This window comes from Cryptotermes secundus, unplaced genomic scaffold (assembly GCF_002891405.2).
Source record: "Cryptotermes secundus unplaced genomic scaffold, Csec_1.0 scaffold945, whole genome shotgun sequence".
NCBI lineage: Eukaryota > Metazoa > Arthropoda > Insecta > Blattodea > Kalotermitidae > Cryptotermes > Cryptotermes secundus.
In genome coordinates this window covers 212966-230579 of record NW_019731584.1, presented here as the reverse complement: position 1 = coordinate 230579, position 17614 = coordinate 212966, and the positions used below count along the sequence as shown (strand labels likewise).

Here is a 17614-nt window from a genome sequence, read left to right as displayed (position 1 = left end):
ACTCGTGATTGTACAAGTGAAGTGTCCAATAAAGGCTCTACTGAATTTGAGACCTACGTGGATTTATTCATTGCGTGACACACAGAAAACACGTAACAATATATAACAGTCGGCCATTAAAGGTTAACAAAGCAGGAATAACATATCCAGGGAACTGATCAGCACAGTGACACCTGAATTTGTCTGGGTAATTACCAGCTGACCAAGATTCAAACTGGGCACCTATTTACTGGAAGAACTGATGGGTCACTGATGTGCCAGTCAACGTGGCAGTTGGGAACTGAATGAGTGACCGGGGTCTTATTCAAAGTTCAGCGCAGGTCTCTGAAGTCTGTAGTTGTGATATTAAAATTGAGTCAAAATTGAATGTGAGAACCATTAACACCATCTTTGCTGACTTTCTGAAAAACACTGAAGTCTGTTATACATAAAAATTGACAAGTAACACAACAAACTGCTAATTTTATGCATATTATTTCTTTTATGGCTGTTACAACATGAATACCCGATGAAAACACTGTCCTGTTTCAAACATACACTAAATACTTAGACATGCAATCAAGGCTATTACGGAAAAAGTGATGTAATTTATTTAACACATTACATGGTGATACTCCTTTTTTAGGAAGGTATAATGAAAAACATGTATAGAAGCTGAAGAGTTCCAGCTTCCAGGGTATAATGTCATGAGGACTTCAAATCCACCACCTATATACATGGTTTACGTCAAAGCAACACACATCATATGTTATGTAATGCATGACTACAGTAGATTGAGTTTGCACTTCATTAGATACACTGGGGCCAATTATCACCATCTTAAGTGGGGCATCAGCAGTACTGGCTGATTACCAATTATTATGAAACAAATATTAGAAGCATGGTTAGTCATTTCATATGTAGCTCTATTGCCTAACACTGCCATTTCAATTTTGCTTATTAATATTTAAAATTCTATATGCCTCTTCCATTTTAATGAAATAAAAATGTTTTCTTCTGGCCTATGGATTCCTCTAGATAGATTTTATTCAGCTGTAATTAAATTCAGAATTTTTACTTCAATTAGCGTTACATATGCAGGCACCAGCAAGGTCTTTCTGGGGGTTGGGGAGCCAGAAAATTTGCTTAGACCTATATTTAAGAACACTGTTGTGCATGTAGATAAATATCTTTGCAAAAGCTACTGTGTTTTGTCTTATATAATTTTTTCTATATCACTATCCCACTTTCTTATACACTTTTTCTTGTACTATCTTCTCTTTGTTCCTAAACTTTATTTTCCTCTGTTTTAATGTATTTTGAAAATTATCATATCGTTCTGTTCGACTGTCACTGGTATGAATTTGATTAAATATATAAAGGTATTAAATACTATGAAAATGGGGTGCAAAGTTCAAGTATTTTCAAATATTGAGGAACAAATTAAGAGCACAATTGTTTGTGTGACAGAAAAACCTCCACTTTTATTTGCTTTGAAACTTACTTTCTGATCACCCCTTTTTGCATATGCATGTATTTTCCAAGGGTCATAAAAATAATGCAAACATGCTGAAAATTTTCACCTATGTTCTGCTTGTTTACAAAAGAAAATTAGTTTGAAGATTTTCCTTGTCTTGCTCCTGCCATGCACACAGATCAGTTTACCAGAAATAAAAAAATTACTGCTAGGATTTAAAAAGAACAAACCCACATTATGATTGTTAATCAAAAAATAAATCTGGTTAGAAAGTCGTGCTTGTTTCACTTCTGACAGTTTCTTAATCAAAGGGATTGTAAAGAGTACTGAAGCTTTTCCTCCACACTGAATCTACTTACGGGTTTAGATTTTATTTGAAGCAAACTTCAAAAACTCAACTCAATATTGTAGGTACTTGTGAAGTGTAGAAGAATTTTCATAACTATGTTTGCAGTCTTTCATATTCTACAAGTGTGCAAATTCAATGGGTATGGTAGATACTTCCAAATTGACCACTGCTTTATTTATCATTTCAATAAATTCATCTTGTGCAATATGTGGTTTGTCTCCACTTTGAAATGTGAGTGGTCTTTTGACCACAAGAAACAGTTCATTTGTTATATATGGAAAGTATCTTTATAACTCTTCTCTCAAATTCAGCAAATGATCTTCAATTTCTGTGTATAAACTATCATTCAAAGGCAAGCAGTTTCATTCCTCAAGGCTAGTGGAAAAAATTGAAACATGAATGTCTTCATCTTGAGCTCTGAAATCCATGAATTTGGTTTAATTTGTAATGACTTAAATTTTTCATATAAATTGTTGATATCTGATTTGTGTTCTTCCAGAGAAACTGTCATTTAACAGTCCAAACACAATTGCTAAATGTGCCATCCAATCAAGCCTCTCATGTATGGACTCAATTCTACCTCTCATTTCAGTTGAAAACATCTTTAAATAGGCTAACAGACTAAGAAAAACATTTTAGTTCTTGAACCAACAGCAATAAGTCAGTGCCTGTGTGAAGAAGGCATATTTTTGTACTGCTTACTAAATATACAAAATATGAGGCTGATTTCTAGCACAGCATCCAATTGAATCACCAGTACCGGTGTACTGAACTAAAATGTTCATAGGATCAGTGACCTTGTGAAGGTCATCAATTACAATATATATATTGTGACATGTTGCGCAACGGAGAACCCCTCCCTACCCAGCAGCAATGTGGCAACTCAGGCCACAGTGACGTGGCGGATGAGTCACCGCTCCCCTCCCCCCCTCTGCACGGTAATGTAACGTGCAACGCACAGTGACGTAAGACGGCGTGAGGTAACAGCGTTGCTAGGCTATACGCAAACACGGTGACGCGGCACGCAACAGGCACCACTGCGGCTATATAAGGGAACTGCACAGCAGCTACGAGTCAGTTGAAATGTGGACATCGCCGAGTTCAGTAGTAGTCAAGCGAGTGTGTTATCAACAGTTCTCAAGGCAGCAGCCTGCGAGTCGAGTTGAAATATAGCAGCCGTCGCGGAAAGAAGTACCGTACGTGTGTGTAATTGTGTAATTGGGAGTGTATGAGACAGAGAGACTTGTATAGCTCCCATACTGTGAATACGTGTAGCCTACTGAAGATACAGTGAACTGATTTGCGCACAGGGTTATAAATCGTGAAACCCCGCAACAGTGTAAACAGATTAATGCGATTAGGGTTATAAAGTGTGAAACCCTGCAACTGTGTTATAAATAATTGTAGCCGTTACTTGTAGATTGTTAAATAAACCAGTTAACAATGTGAACGGCGTCTTCAGTAACGCAACACGTTACAATATTTTTACTGCACCAAGCCTGTGTCTAACCTCACAGATACCAACAGTGAGTAATGATATCAGAGTACGTGAAAGCAGCCTTAGCTTTACGTTAACTTGTATTAAGGACCTTAACTCTTTGCATGCCATTTTCTGACTAGATCAGTTCAAGTTCCATTAAACTGCCACAACTCAGGAGATCAACTCATTGTGAAACAAGCAGTATAGAATTTCTGTCACTATATGACATCAAGTGTGACATACCAATGGTCAGAAGTAAGAACAGGCTTTTACATAAAATATTTCCATCGTTGACAGATTATCTGTGGACAGTATTGCAGATTTTTCTGTGCAAGTGAAATTATCACCAAGCAGTATGATATCTCCAGCAGGTAACTGTATGGCAGGGTTTCACTGTCAAAGGGTTAATTATCAGATTATGTCTGGAAAAAACAAGTAAGTCCATCTGTAACAACTGCATTTAAAAAATGTAGACACCTGCATTAGACAATTACGAAATACAATAATGGAAGATTGGAAGTTCACAATTAAATTAAGCATATTATTGGATATAAACAAATATTATCAACATTACAGGAATTCCTGACCACCACAAAAATGCCTCCAAGCTACTTTTATGCATAGAGTTCACACGTTTTAACTGTGGCATGGTATGGCTAATTCATTCAAATTCAGATGAATAATAAAGAGCCTCTAAAGAATCATGGTGAAAAAATCTATCATTACTCACATTTCATTTAATCACCTGTTCCTTTATGGCAGTTAGAATGAATTATACTTAAGCTGTTGTACTAAATATTTGTTTGATCCCTCTATTTTAAGTTTACCATTCACTCATTTTCCAGACCATGACAGATGAATCCAAGCAACTGCTACTGTACCAATGTTCACATACACTGTTGTTTAATGTTTTACACAGACACGCACACACACACACACTTAACACTGTAACTCTCTTATAATTCATCCTTGCTGTCAATGTCATCTAGAACAATGTCCGAGAGATCAATGTCCTCTTCGGGTGGTAATTCTCCATCCTTGCCATCCCATGGTTCTGTAGGATTGATTTTTGGCAGTGATGCGCCTTTAACTGGGGCTGTGGATCCTCGACCAAATGATAGGTCCCTATATAATGAAGGAACAAAATTAACCGTTTTCATGCCTGTACATGAACAGCAAATTAGTAAAAGTTAAAAAAAGGTAAAGCTGTCCCTGTAACAGGCCATGATGGCCCAAAGTTGTGAGACATCAAGGCTCCACCACACATTAAGACAATTGGCTAACAGATGGCAGTAAGGTTGTCAGCCTAATGCACCAGCTGCCCCTTAACACCCAGGAAGATTCCTGGTACTCATTTGTGTTAGAGGCTGAGTCAACCCCAGGGCCACAGTGCGGCTGGAAGAATTAAGTAAATAAAAAAATCCACCTCATCAGGACTGAAACCTGCAACCTTCCAGCTTCTAGCACTGCCTCAACCAACTATGCTACCGTGTGCCCCACAGTAAATTAGTGGGGTAAAAAGAATTGAGAATGTTTAAAAATGTAAGCATGTAGGAACTACACAGGATGTTTCACGACTTTAGGGCATAATTGCAGGAGGTGATTTCCTAGGTCTTTGTGATCAAAAATTTCATATAACCATTTGTCCAATTTTGGACGGTTATGGAGTTATGACCATTTTAAACTCAGAATAGAAGGTAACGATTACTGACAATAAACTGAACAAAATAATAAACCAGCATAATACATGATACATTTGAAGTATGGATGTAAAGTTAGCTTCATGAAATTACCTTTAATTTGAATTGATTGGTGCTTAAAGCTGATTTTCGAAAATGCCACCGCTGGCCGCAACACAGGCTGCCGCTCGGTTGTGAACCGCGTGGGTAGCATGTAGCAGCTTCAGCTGGCTGTTTCTTATGTGGTCAGCGGCATCCAGAATGCGACCAAGCAAAGCATCTCGCGTTGCCACCTTCACAGTGTAAACCAGTTCTTTCATCCATCCCCACACACAATAATCCAGTGGGCTTAAGCCCGGAGACCTGGCTGGCAATTCTTCACGTACTCGTACGTGGACTGCGGTGTACCATATGAATAATGCCTTCTTCATTGGCGCCTTCATTAACACCACGCTCGGCTGCAATACGAACGCCGGGAAGTCTACCGGTATCTCGCAATGCCTGGTAAACTCCAGTAAACACTCTCTGGTTCGGTATTCTACGATTCGGAAACCATTGCTGATATTCAGCTATGGCAAGAACTGAGTTACCGTCAAAAACCCGTACACATAAATGATATCTGCATACTCCTCAAATGAAAATGTAAATGGCATCATGAACGTAACAGATGCACCGAGATGAGAACTGTTCTGAACAACAGCAGCCGCCACACTAGCCGTGGTTGGACATACCAACCCACCACGTCTTAGGTACCTCTCAAGTGTCGAGCTAACAAGAATACTCTGTCTGTAGCTGGCTAAAAATAGTGACACGCCAGACGATAGACACGGTTCACACGAGGGCATGTATGCGAATGAAAAAATGGTCATAACTCCGTAACCGTCCAAAATCTGACACATGTTTATATGAACTTTTTTGATCACAAAGACCTAGGAAATCACCTCCTGCAGTTATGCCCTAAAGTCGTGAAACACTCTGTATAAGTAACAGAACTGAAGATCATGATACAATCAGAAGAAGGAAAAACCAGAAACTGCTTCTTATTATTCATCTAAGAAACTGTTATAATCTTGTAACTTTGAACTCATTTTGTATGGTTGTGAAATACAGTCTCCTACACTGAGGGGCAAAAATTACAGATACTTGGGAAAACATCTGGATATAAGAAAGATGAAATGAGAAACATAAGAACAATGATGACAATGAACACAAAAACAACTGCTTCAGCAATACACCATCATACTCCAGGCAGAAACATATGCTGCACAAAGAGCATTTGACTACAACCAGACTAACTCAAAACTGGTCTGAGATTGCCTCCAATCCCTTATGACACTGGAAGAATACAACTCCTATGGGTACCAGGTTCTTCTCCAAGTATAATTAGAATGATCAAGTCAAGGAGGATGAGGTGGGCAGGTCATGTAGCATGAATAGGGGAGACGAGGAATGCGTATAGGATATTGGTGGGAAAGCCAGAAGGAAAGAGACCACAGGGAAGACCAAGGCGTAGGTGGGTGGACAATATTAGACTGGATCTTAGAGAGATAGGATGGGCCAGTATGGATTGGATAGATCTGGTTCAGGATAGGGACCAGTGGAGGGCTCTTGTGAACACGGTAACAAACCTTCGGGTTCCATAAAATGCTGTGAAATTCTTGAGTAGCTGCAGAATTGGCAGCTCCTCAAGAAGGGCTCAGCTCCATGAATAAGTGAGTAAGTATGGGTACCAGGTCAGAAGGGAATAGCAAGCATTGAATTTGCCGACTTAAGAGTCTCATGTTCCACTCACAGGACTTACACCTGCTTGTTACATCTCTAATGGAGCTGTCTGTACAAGTGAAATGGTCTGGAGGAGCAGAAGACATCTTGAATATTGTAAATCATAACTGGATAAAGCCAAGCAGAAGTACTTGTTTCAGCGACCAATAGCAAAATACTGCCACTTAAAGGACATCTATACAAAACAGATAAGTTAATAATCTCACTTCAAGCAGACTACTACAGTTTAATCAAGGTGCAGGGTTGAGGCAGAAATAGATGGTTAGACCCATATGTTTCCATTATAGTCTAAAAATGCTAAAAAGAAGCTCTGTAGTGTATAAATTGAACTGTAAAGAGTACAGTCCATGACAAACTGGTTAAGTCACACTGCTGTGCAAATTACCAAGTTCTGAATACATATATGCCTTACAAAGATACATCATTCATATTCTTTTTGCATATACAGACAGATACGATGACTTACCGAAGGAACTCATTGATCCCGTCATTAGAAAAGGACCCCCTTAGTATTGAGTACTTCATCTTTCTTGTGTTCATGACAGCCATAGCAGGGTAGCCAAACCCTCCAATTTCCAACATTGTTTCCAATTCAGGTTGCAGACCAGCTTCTGCCCACACCCACCTGTATAAAATATAACTCATTATATCCAGCCCCTTCAGTAAAAATAAAAAATTGCTATAGAACACTTCCCTTCTGCAACTTGTTACAGCTCCCTGAAACAAACTGTTTATGATGACATATGGTGGAAACCCATTTAATGCTGGATTTGAGCTTTCCACAGCAACTGGTATGAATAATGCTGTCTTCTGTGGTGTAATGCTGTGTAGCCTGGAAGAAGTACACTGATGTTTTGGTGGAATATACTGCTTCCACCTTCAGGTTCTAAGAGCAAAACGTGTAAGAAACCAAGAAGCAGTGAGCTTCTACTAGACTGCATGACATTGCATCCAAGAAGCTAGAACTCCTCCTATTTAATATTCCTTGATTTAAGGTTTTCCTTCATCTGAGGTTCAAATTCAGTGATGCAAAAACAATAAACCCAGTGTTTAACTCCCTCCATTCAAAACTGCAACAGTCTGCCACATGACACTGCACTGTGAACATGTACTGTTTTTATATGAGTGCTTTTTTGACTTCATGTTTCATTTTGTCTGCAACGGATGGCAAAAGCAAGCAATGTGTCTGCATCAAGTTTTGTGTGAAGCTAGGTAAATCAGCTACTGCAACCCCTGAAAGGCTTCAAGAGGCTTTTGGAGAACATTCATTAAGCCAAATAGCGTTTATGAATGCCATTCATGTTCCAAGGCTGGTCGAGTGTCAGCTGAACATGACAAATGTTCAAGGCAACAACAACAGAAAATGTTGAAAAAATTTGAGAACTCATCCACGATGACCATTGCAGAACAATCCATGAGCTCACAGACACCATTTGGATCCATTATGGACTCTGCCAGGAAAGCTTAACAGAAAATTTGAACATGTGCTGCATTGCTCCATCACAACACACCCACCCACATGTCCCTGAAAACCACAGAGTTTGTGACCAACAACATGGTTATTGTTCCCCATCCTCCCTACTCACTGGATTTAGCCCCCTGTGATTTTGCTTTGTTTCCCAAACTGAAATTGAAGGGACGATGCTTTGAAACAGTGTCCGACATCCCAAGGGAACTGCAAGCGGTACTCAACAGCATTAAGGAAAATGACTTCCACAGTGCTTCTGATGCACAGAAAAAACAATTGGATTGCTGTATATGTTCCCAAGGAGACTATTTTGAAGGAGATGGCAGCCAAAATTGAGTAAGTTAAGCCAGCATTCCTTTTTTGACCTAGTCAAACTTTCTGATAGTACCTCGTATGGTAATAGGCGTGGAGATTCTGTCAACATGATATATAACCGACCAACTGCATACATCCACTTATTTTTCTACATGTTTCAGCCTAGTTGGCCACCATCAGACTAATTCTGCAATCATGTAACTGTTATTACTACACATCGACCAATGACTAAAGTATCAGTCTGTGTGTTAATAACATTAGACACAGAAAAATATATTCCAGTTTTAATATAAAGACATTTTAATCAACAAAATTCAACAACAACAAAGCTAATGCAAATTATTATTAACAATTATTACATACAATTATGAGAATGTGAACAGAAACATGGTTACATGGAAAGCAGAGAAAACCAAGTTATGTTAAAACTCACCCCCACATCTTCTTCTTATATTTCTCTCCCATTTTGCGAAGAATGTCAAGGTAGCCATTGCGGCAATCAGCCTGGCAATCTAAGATATGTGGCAGAACAGAAACAACACAGAGTGGATGTTCCTCGCATGCATCTTTTAAAGTATCTTCATTAATGATCTGTCAAGAAAGCATTATTACTCAGTATATCAAACCATATTTCTTCCTCTGCATATTTCAACCAATAAATGAACAACACATACACTTAACAAACAAACAACTCCGTGGTTTTAGTCCGCAAGCAAACTATACCGAATGAGCAACCACCGCTGTTCGGTACAGTTAGTGCCAACTTTAGATACATACACTTAACGGTACACCTGTGTAATGTCATGGGTGCAGGAACTGAGATCTTGTGGATCCATCTGCAGTTATTTTCACTATAAATCTAGTAACTTGTTTAAATTTAATTTCATTAGGTTAGAAAAAATGTAACAGTTACAGATTAATGTATGGCTTACATGCCGCAACCACAGCATAAGTTTTACAGTTAAGCAGTTAGGTATAATGGCTGTTTCACAACCACTTTTATATACATAACATCAAAGTGTTGTGTGTATAGTAGCATTAGGAGCAACCTATAATGTAATGTGCATATGTCAAGCATTAGTGAGAGTTAAACTGCGTCTTGCATTTTTTATTGCTAGTGGGGTGGGACTAAGTCCCTTATACTGTGGCCACCTCTGGCCTATTGTACCAGCCCAGATGAAAGGTGAGGGAGATTGTGGAGCAATTGGTGGAATGAAGATTGGCAGAGGAAACCGAAGTACTCGGAGAAAACCTGCCCCAGTGCCACTTTGCCCACCACAAATCCCACTTGACCAGACCCAGGATCGAACCCGGGTTGCCGCGGTAGGAAGCCAGCGACTAACCACTTGAGCTATGGCACGGCCTAAGTGTCTTGTGTTGGTCCATTTGTCAATTTTGGTGAGTCAACTAGTTTATTCCCACACATATATAAATATGTGACCACTTATGAGTGAGCAGCAAAGACTTTTGCTTCTAAAGCAGAGCACCTAATTAGCAATCAGCTTCAAGTAGAAGAGATTATGTAAGTTTAAGAAAATCTTCAACTCTTTGGTTCAGCTGGACAATGAAAATGTTAATTTAGTTACAATTACAAAAGACAAGTCCATCCAATGTGACTATTTCAATTTTCTCAATTGATGATTCACTAGCCTTACATGTTTCCATCCATTTGGATCATCTTCAGAGGTACCAAACACTTTTTAGAAACCACTATCACAACAGTTGTCATATCAAAATCCACATGTAATGTCAAAGTATACAATGTTCCATCTATCACTCACAGCAGTTTTCTGGTTATAGAAATATTTCAAGTTTTGAATTGTTTCATTTTTGGTCCGTTACACTATCAATCACAAAGACAATAGAAAGTCCGTCGAGTGTAACAATTTTTTAGGTCACTTCTTTATCACTTTTGCCTTACATGTTTCGGTTTAATAAAACCATCATCAGAGGCACATAGTACAATCATGAAAACACTGTCGTTGTTTAAATGTACACAGTATATATGCTGCGTGGACGCTGCTACAATATGTCGATGTGTAAAAGCACAACACTTGCTAGGATTATTGAATGCACGTTCACAACACACAGCACATAGGAAACATCTAACCATAAGCCTATACAACCTCAAGCTGACATCTCCCATCTTCGGGATGAATTAACAAGGAGGAGCCTAACATTTTACTTCAAATGTTTTAAATTTTTAAATATTTTAACATCGACGTTTTAACTTGAGGGCAATTTCAGATGGAATGTGAGAGTTGAACGTGCATTCAATAATCCTAGCAAGTGTTGTGCTTTTACACATCGACATATTGTAGCAGCGTCCACGCAGCATATATACTGTGTACATTTAAACAACGACAGTGTTTTCATGATTGTACTATGTGCCTCTGATGATGGTTTTATTAAACCGAAACATGTAAGGCAAAAGTGATAAAGAAGTGACCTAAAAAATTGTTACACTCGACGGACTTTCTATTGACTTTGTGATATTTAAAGTTGTTTTGAAGTTTTAAAAACTTTGTTAAAAATTAAAATACATAAACCATACGGTTTGTGTCAATAACCCCTGTCATCTCTCTTCAAGGTGGCCGATGCTGTGCCTCCTATGTAACTTGATTAGAGAGATTCTTAATATTGTCCGTTATGATTTCTTGGCCCGCTGTGCTGTGTATACAAATCAAATGTTAATTTAGTCTTCATTATTCTCATATCCCACTCCAAACAAGAAGAAATACTGCTGCACCCACATTATCAATCATACATTAGTGCCATTATTACATTACATAATTGCATGTTAGGGGTGGACTTGTCCTTACATATTTCCACCATTTTTTGACATTACAGGCATGTGTTAGAATAAGCATTTTTATTCAAATTGCGATACACTGCTGTGATTAGAGTACCTGTTTGATTTCTGGAGAAGGTACATTCTCTGCTAGCTTCTCTAATGCCCAATTAACAATATCACTGCCTGTACGTCCACCACTGTATTCAGCAGCAGAGCTGGCATCCTTTTTTCCAGGGGGAAAGAATTTAATAGTTGGGTAGCCTTGAACACCATACTGGTTGGACTTAATGGTATGGACAGTCGCATCCAAAGCCCCAAGTTTAACCTGTAACAAGAGAATCATTAGCAGTTCCATGCTTTCACTACAAACTTATTTTAATTTTTAGACTGTGGTGTTCTGGACTGTGACAATGTGTGATCTTGTAGATCGATACAGATGTTCTGGAGTAACATGCTGCCTCCTTCTTCAGGGTTGAAGATCGTGGCAGAATGTTCCTCTGAAACACCAGTATTTGCCAACAAGACTATATGAAACAAAAAGATTACAATTTGAGTAATCACCACCATGGGAAAGTCAGAACTTATAAACGATACAGCTATTTAAATCCTTCAGTGTGGAGGCAACTATATACCAGTCAGTATGGTACTGAGCCATGGAAGGACTTTCTATCTGGGTATTCAGAGTTCAGTTTCATGGTGTTTCATTTCACTCTGTAAGTTGTAACTCCTTTAATTGATGGATTTCAATGAAACATGGAGGAAATATCCCCTGCACACTATAAAAATACAAGTAGTTTTACCTTAATAGTACAGCTTCATCTGGTACTTTTTGAAACATCCATCTGCTGAAACCAAATTCACAATCAGTGCACTATCACAACTGCCTCCTTCCCACTCTTCTGCCTGAAGCACACAGCACACACATTTGCTGTACTTATTTCTTTCTTGTTCTGTCCAGCCGGTCTTCATGGCAGCAACTGCTTTCTTCTCTTGTTCTGCCTGAAGCACACAGCACACACATTTGCTGTACTTATATCTTTTTTGTTTTGTCCAGCCGGTCTTCATGGCAGCAACTGCTTTCTTCTCTCGTTTGATTAGAGAGATTCTTAATATTGTTGTTTGCTTGAAGCACATAGCATACATCTGTTTGCTGTACTTATTTTTCTTTTTTAACCAGAGTCTGTCTTCCTGGTATTTCTCTTTCCATTTCACTTGCTCGCTCCATGAGCAGTGCCTGTACCAGATCCACAATGAATGTTAAGATGAACAACTGCTGTTCCTGGTGAATCTTCTCAAAAGACATCATGGGATTTTAAAATGTACTGTTCGGCAATTTCATGAACAATCTGACATACCATTTGGTGATTCTTTCCTTCCAGGAGGTAGTTTTAAAGAGAGTGATCTTTCAGACCAATTGCGATCATACTGTGGTGTAGAGACCTGTTGATAAGCAGTGACTCTGTAAACAGAGGCTGTTGCTAGGTAATGCCAGTAACACACTTGCACAAAACCTTAGATGGATGGTGTTTTCTGCAGTCTGCACCATGGCCCTTACTGGGCAATGGCTTGGTAAGCATGTTCCTGCAGCAATGGACACAAATGTAACAATAGAAGAAAGGTCTTCCCTACGTGGTCCACACTGACATGTTACAATCAGGACAGTTAGAGCAATGAGTTCAGCTGTGAGTAGTATCAGCCAGCGGGCAACGACATGAGCACAGAAGCTGAAGAATTTCCACTGGTGAGAGTTGTTACCAAGCAACGAATAGGGAAGACTATATAAAAGTCCAAGGCTTAGCATGTACTGTAGTGATTTGTAAAGTGTGTAGATCAGCAATAGCATTGCAATTGCTTGTAGTTTCGAGTCATATGTATAACTGGTCAATACATTCACCAATCCAAACACCGTCTACAGTCACACACATACCCATGACAATATTTTCTTGCCCTCACTTTATTCTGACAATTAGTCATTTATCACCATATGTTAAAATAATAATGATATTCTTTCTGTCACTCCAATCAGGCATAGAAACTGGGCCAATGGCTCTGTTCTAATTGTTTGCCTGAAATTTCTGCAATGTCCTCCCTGTTCAGATGAAGTGTTTAAAATTAATTGGTTTTCACTGACTTTTCATGCACTCCGGTACCTTTAAGATGGTCATCTGTACAATCTTCCTGGCCCACCAATCCCTAATGGCCATGATGAGACACCAATCTCCCTATTATCTCCCCACTTCCCTGCGTCCTTTTCAAAACACAATGCTTTACATCAGTGTTCCGCAACCGGTGTGCCGTCACAAGGTGAAAGGTGTGACACGAACTTTTACCTATTGTAAGAAATTAATTGTCAAATTTTATTCGTTTTATTTTATCCCAGTTACCGTGTTTCATATGCTTGTATTTTATTCTCAGCCACTGCACTGAATAAATAAGATGATGCTTGTTTATTCTTTACTACATGCTGTGATTCTTTATGTACAGTAATGTTGTATTCTAAGAAATTAAACGAAAATTATTTACTCACAGTTGTTGTTATATCATAGTTTTCATTATTGATTTATTTTTATTTTTCTCGCATCTTCTTTCATATGCTTGCCGCATGTTCTGTGTACATGCTTTTCCTTAAAACTGCAGGGATTATAACGCTGTTTCGGTATTTGCCCCTGTTTGTTAGCAGTTAGAGCTTCTTCAACTTTATGACTTTCTTCCTGTAACAATGCACCCACCGACTGTTGGACTTCATTTAAAATTATAAATATTTCAAAAATAAGTCACATCTTCCGTTTGAAGAGTAGAGATCCCGCATTTTACAATTCTTTCAGTTCTATCACAGCTGTGCTCTGAAGTAGTTTGCAATTTTTGTTGCTAGTTAGAGAATTACAGATGGGTCGTTTGAGATGTCTCCGACTGTATGACCACTTGCTGACGGCAATAAAGTGGTGATGGACACAATTAAAGAAGAGTTAGAAATGCTACAGCAGAAATTCAATAAGTATTTTGGAGAGAGTATACAAGATTTTGACTGCATTCGTGATCTATTTGTTGTGAATTCAGAACATCTTCCGATTAATATACAAGAGGAACTCGCAGATTTAAAAGCAGACAGAACATTGAAACTAAAACTTCTCGAAGTGCCTTTGGATACATTTTGGTTGTCAATAAGGAGTGGATACCCGGCTATCTCTGAGATGGAAGTTAATGCGTTATTGCCGTTTTCAACTACATATTTGTGTGAACTGGGCTTCTCGACGTTAAGTGAAATTAAGACATCAAAGAGGGAGTGGCTCAAATCCATCAATGAAGATATGAGACTTGCGTTGTCAACGATTCCACCACGGATCAGTCGCCTGTGTGCAGCTACGCAGGCGCAAGTATCACATTGAAGTTATGAGTAGAATTACTGTATTTACTTTAATAGTAATAGAAGTGTATTTTCTACACTCTACAGTGAATTAAAGTTCATTAATTGCTAATAAATGCACAAGTCGATTTCTGTTTAATGATAATAAAATAACAATATAATAATATTATAGTAATAAGTTGATCACGTTATGTACTTAAAATAATTGTCTGATATCATATGTTTCTGAGGGGAATAACATTTTGGTGTGCCGTGTTGAGTCATGGATACTTCATGGTGTGCAGCGAGTAGAAAAAGGTTGTGGAACACTGCTTTACATACACAGAAATGCAGCAACCTCTCTTTGCCCTTGATAATTTAACATGTCGTCCCATATAAATGCATGAACACCAATCACAAGGTGAGAACCACCTGCGCCTTGCACACTGTCGCTGTCTTCATTTTCAGTTTCTTCTGTGTCAATAGCAAGATAACATTACTAAAAAATTAAATGAAGGAAATAGAAATTAAAATTCAGAATCTGAACATTCATTTGAAAACGTGGAAAGACTTAGATTTCTTGTAATAATTTAAATGCATGGTGTGGGAAGCTTGCATTTGTAGGTTACCACCATTATAGTGGCAAATTCAATTAGACTGATAGCAAAACAATCAGCATTGATTAAATTCATCCTCCATATATAAATATCAGGCACCTTAGTTTGCTACAAGTAGCTGCCCTTGCAAGAAAACCACAACAGATGTAACAGTAAATATCAATGTTTTATATCCTGAAATAACACAGCACCTACTTTAACATAAATTAATTCAATAACTATAACAACACCAAGTCTGACTTTGTGGACATATTTGAGGCATATTCTAAGGTTAGGTTTTGGGTCTTGTTTTCATAAATCAGCTTCTACGTCTGGCAGCACTAACATGGCATATAACATGCCAGGAATTTTTAAAGCTACTTGGATCAACTGTTGCAAGCTCGGCGACCGGTTCCTGTCTCCAACAGATACTCAGCTTTATCTTACCTCCCTGAATCTACGATAAGGGAAGAGGAAACAGTCCCATCGAAGAGGGAGAAGGTAAACCAATGCCATATTAACTATTATAAGAAGAGCAGTGAACAAAGAGGAGTGAAGAATTCATTAATGAAGCATCGTCCCGAACAACGACCACCTGCTCTAAGTGTTCCTGCATCTAGAAATGACCAAGGGAGTGAGTGCAAAATTGGTTCTTTACCTAGCCACATACCGACACTTATCAACGGTGAAGTTTGTTTCGACAAGAAGGATGGCTTTAGGCAGTGTGAGAAAGATAATCTGAGTTACATACAATCTGTAGTGCGGGAATCTTCACAGAAGCTTCTAGTTAATAAAAAGGAATTCTCTAATTCTCGCAAACATAAAGTATTATTGGTAGGCGACAGCCACTTACGTGGTTATGCAGCTCATATGAAAGCTTTTTTGAATGATCAGTTTGAAGTGTCTGGGTATGTTAAGCCAGGAGCTTCATCAAAAATGGTGATGGAGTCGGCAAAAAGTGACACTGAAAAACTCACAATGGATGATTTTTTAATTTTGTGTTGTGGGTCAAATGATGTAAGATACCTTAAAAAGGTATTTTATAATGTGACTAGCTTTGTAAAAAGGGTTAATCAAACTAATGCAATCTTAATGTGCATCCCTTATAGGTATGATCTTAGGAATTCCCATATTAATAGTGAAATTCAAGCCTTTAATAGGAAGTTATGCAAGCTAGCTAAGATCTTTTCTCATGTCAATGTAATAGAGATGCATAACAATAGACAACTATTTACTGCACATGGATTGCATCTGAACAGCTTGGGTAAAGAGTTGCTTTCTAGTTATCTACTTCTTCATATTTATTCAGCGTTGAAAGAAGATATGGGCTCAGTAATAACTCTTGCTTGGCGAGATAGCAATTTTCAGGTTACCTCTTCTCCTGTTGCTAGTTATTCCACTCCCCTAACTATTTCAGATAATCAGAATCTAACAACTAATGAAACTATTTTGGACAGGTTAGCCAGTACTCCCCGTTTAGATAAAGAAAGTTTAACTAGTTGTACTGTAAATGGCAACATAAAAGTAGGTAATCCTAGCATATTGAAGACTAGAACTTCTAGTAGAATCAAAAAAGCCCCTGTGACAAAAAAAGATTTTTTATGGTAAAGTCAACCTCTAGATCACAGACAGGTAAATCCATTCCTTCGTTGAATAAAGATGTAAGTGCTAATCAATCAGCTGTAAGGAACACTATCAAATTGAATAATGCTAAACCACCTTATGATACTGTTCATAAGAACCATATTCATCCTTCTAACAAATTATTACAGAATCATTATAATACAAATAAACTAACAATTCTTCATCAAAATATACGAGGAATTATTAATAAAGTTGATGAATTCTTAAATTCATTATCTCTTAATGCACCTCAAATTATCTGCTTATCGGAACACCACTTGAAAACTGATGAAATAAGTGAAGTAAATTTTGATCACTATACTGTCGGTACTTCCTATTGTAGACAAACATACAGTCATGGAGGTGTGTGTGTTCTTGTTCATAAGAATATCCAATTTAATACTATTAATCTAGACCAATTTAACAAAGAGAAGGACCTTGAAATTTGTGCTTTGGAGTTAAACGTAGCTTCCAACAACTTCACTATTATTGGTATTTATAGATCTCCAACTGGAAACTTCTCATACTTTTTAACCCGTTGCCGTGGTTCGTCGTGTATGTTTCGTCAGGGATTTAAATCGTCTGGGGGGGTTCGGCGTGTATGTTTCGTCCAGCTGCACACCTATGTTATAACGCCCATAATAATTGATGGTTTTGCTGTAGATTGTTAGATTTTTCGCTGGCCTGTTGTCACAAGAACAGAGTATACTAAGCCAACGAGTTTAGCTG

The 17614-nt window shown here is 38.2% G+C and overlaps 1 protein-coding gene across 1 annotated transcript in view; it reads right to left on the bottom strand.

The window, feature by feature from the left end:
- Positions 1-3725: 3725 nt before the first annotated feature.
- LOC111867232 (protein disulfide-isomerase A6 homolog) overlaps positions 3726-17614 on the bottom strand; it is a 23985-nt gene continuing 10096 nt past the window's right edge. The window contains exons 5-8 of the mRNA XM_023856890.2: positions 11439-11648; positions 8963-9120; positions 7213-7371; positions 3726-4410 (exon numbers count right to left, since the gene is read on the bottom strand). Coding sequence (XP_023712658.1) covers positions 4242-4410; positions 7213-7371; positions 8963-9120; positions 11439-11648 — 696 coding nt within the window. The 3' untranslated portion in view covers positions 3726-4241. The remainder of the gene's footprint in view (positions 4411-7212; positions 7372-8962; positions 9121-11438; positions 11649-17614) is intronic.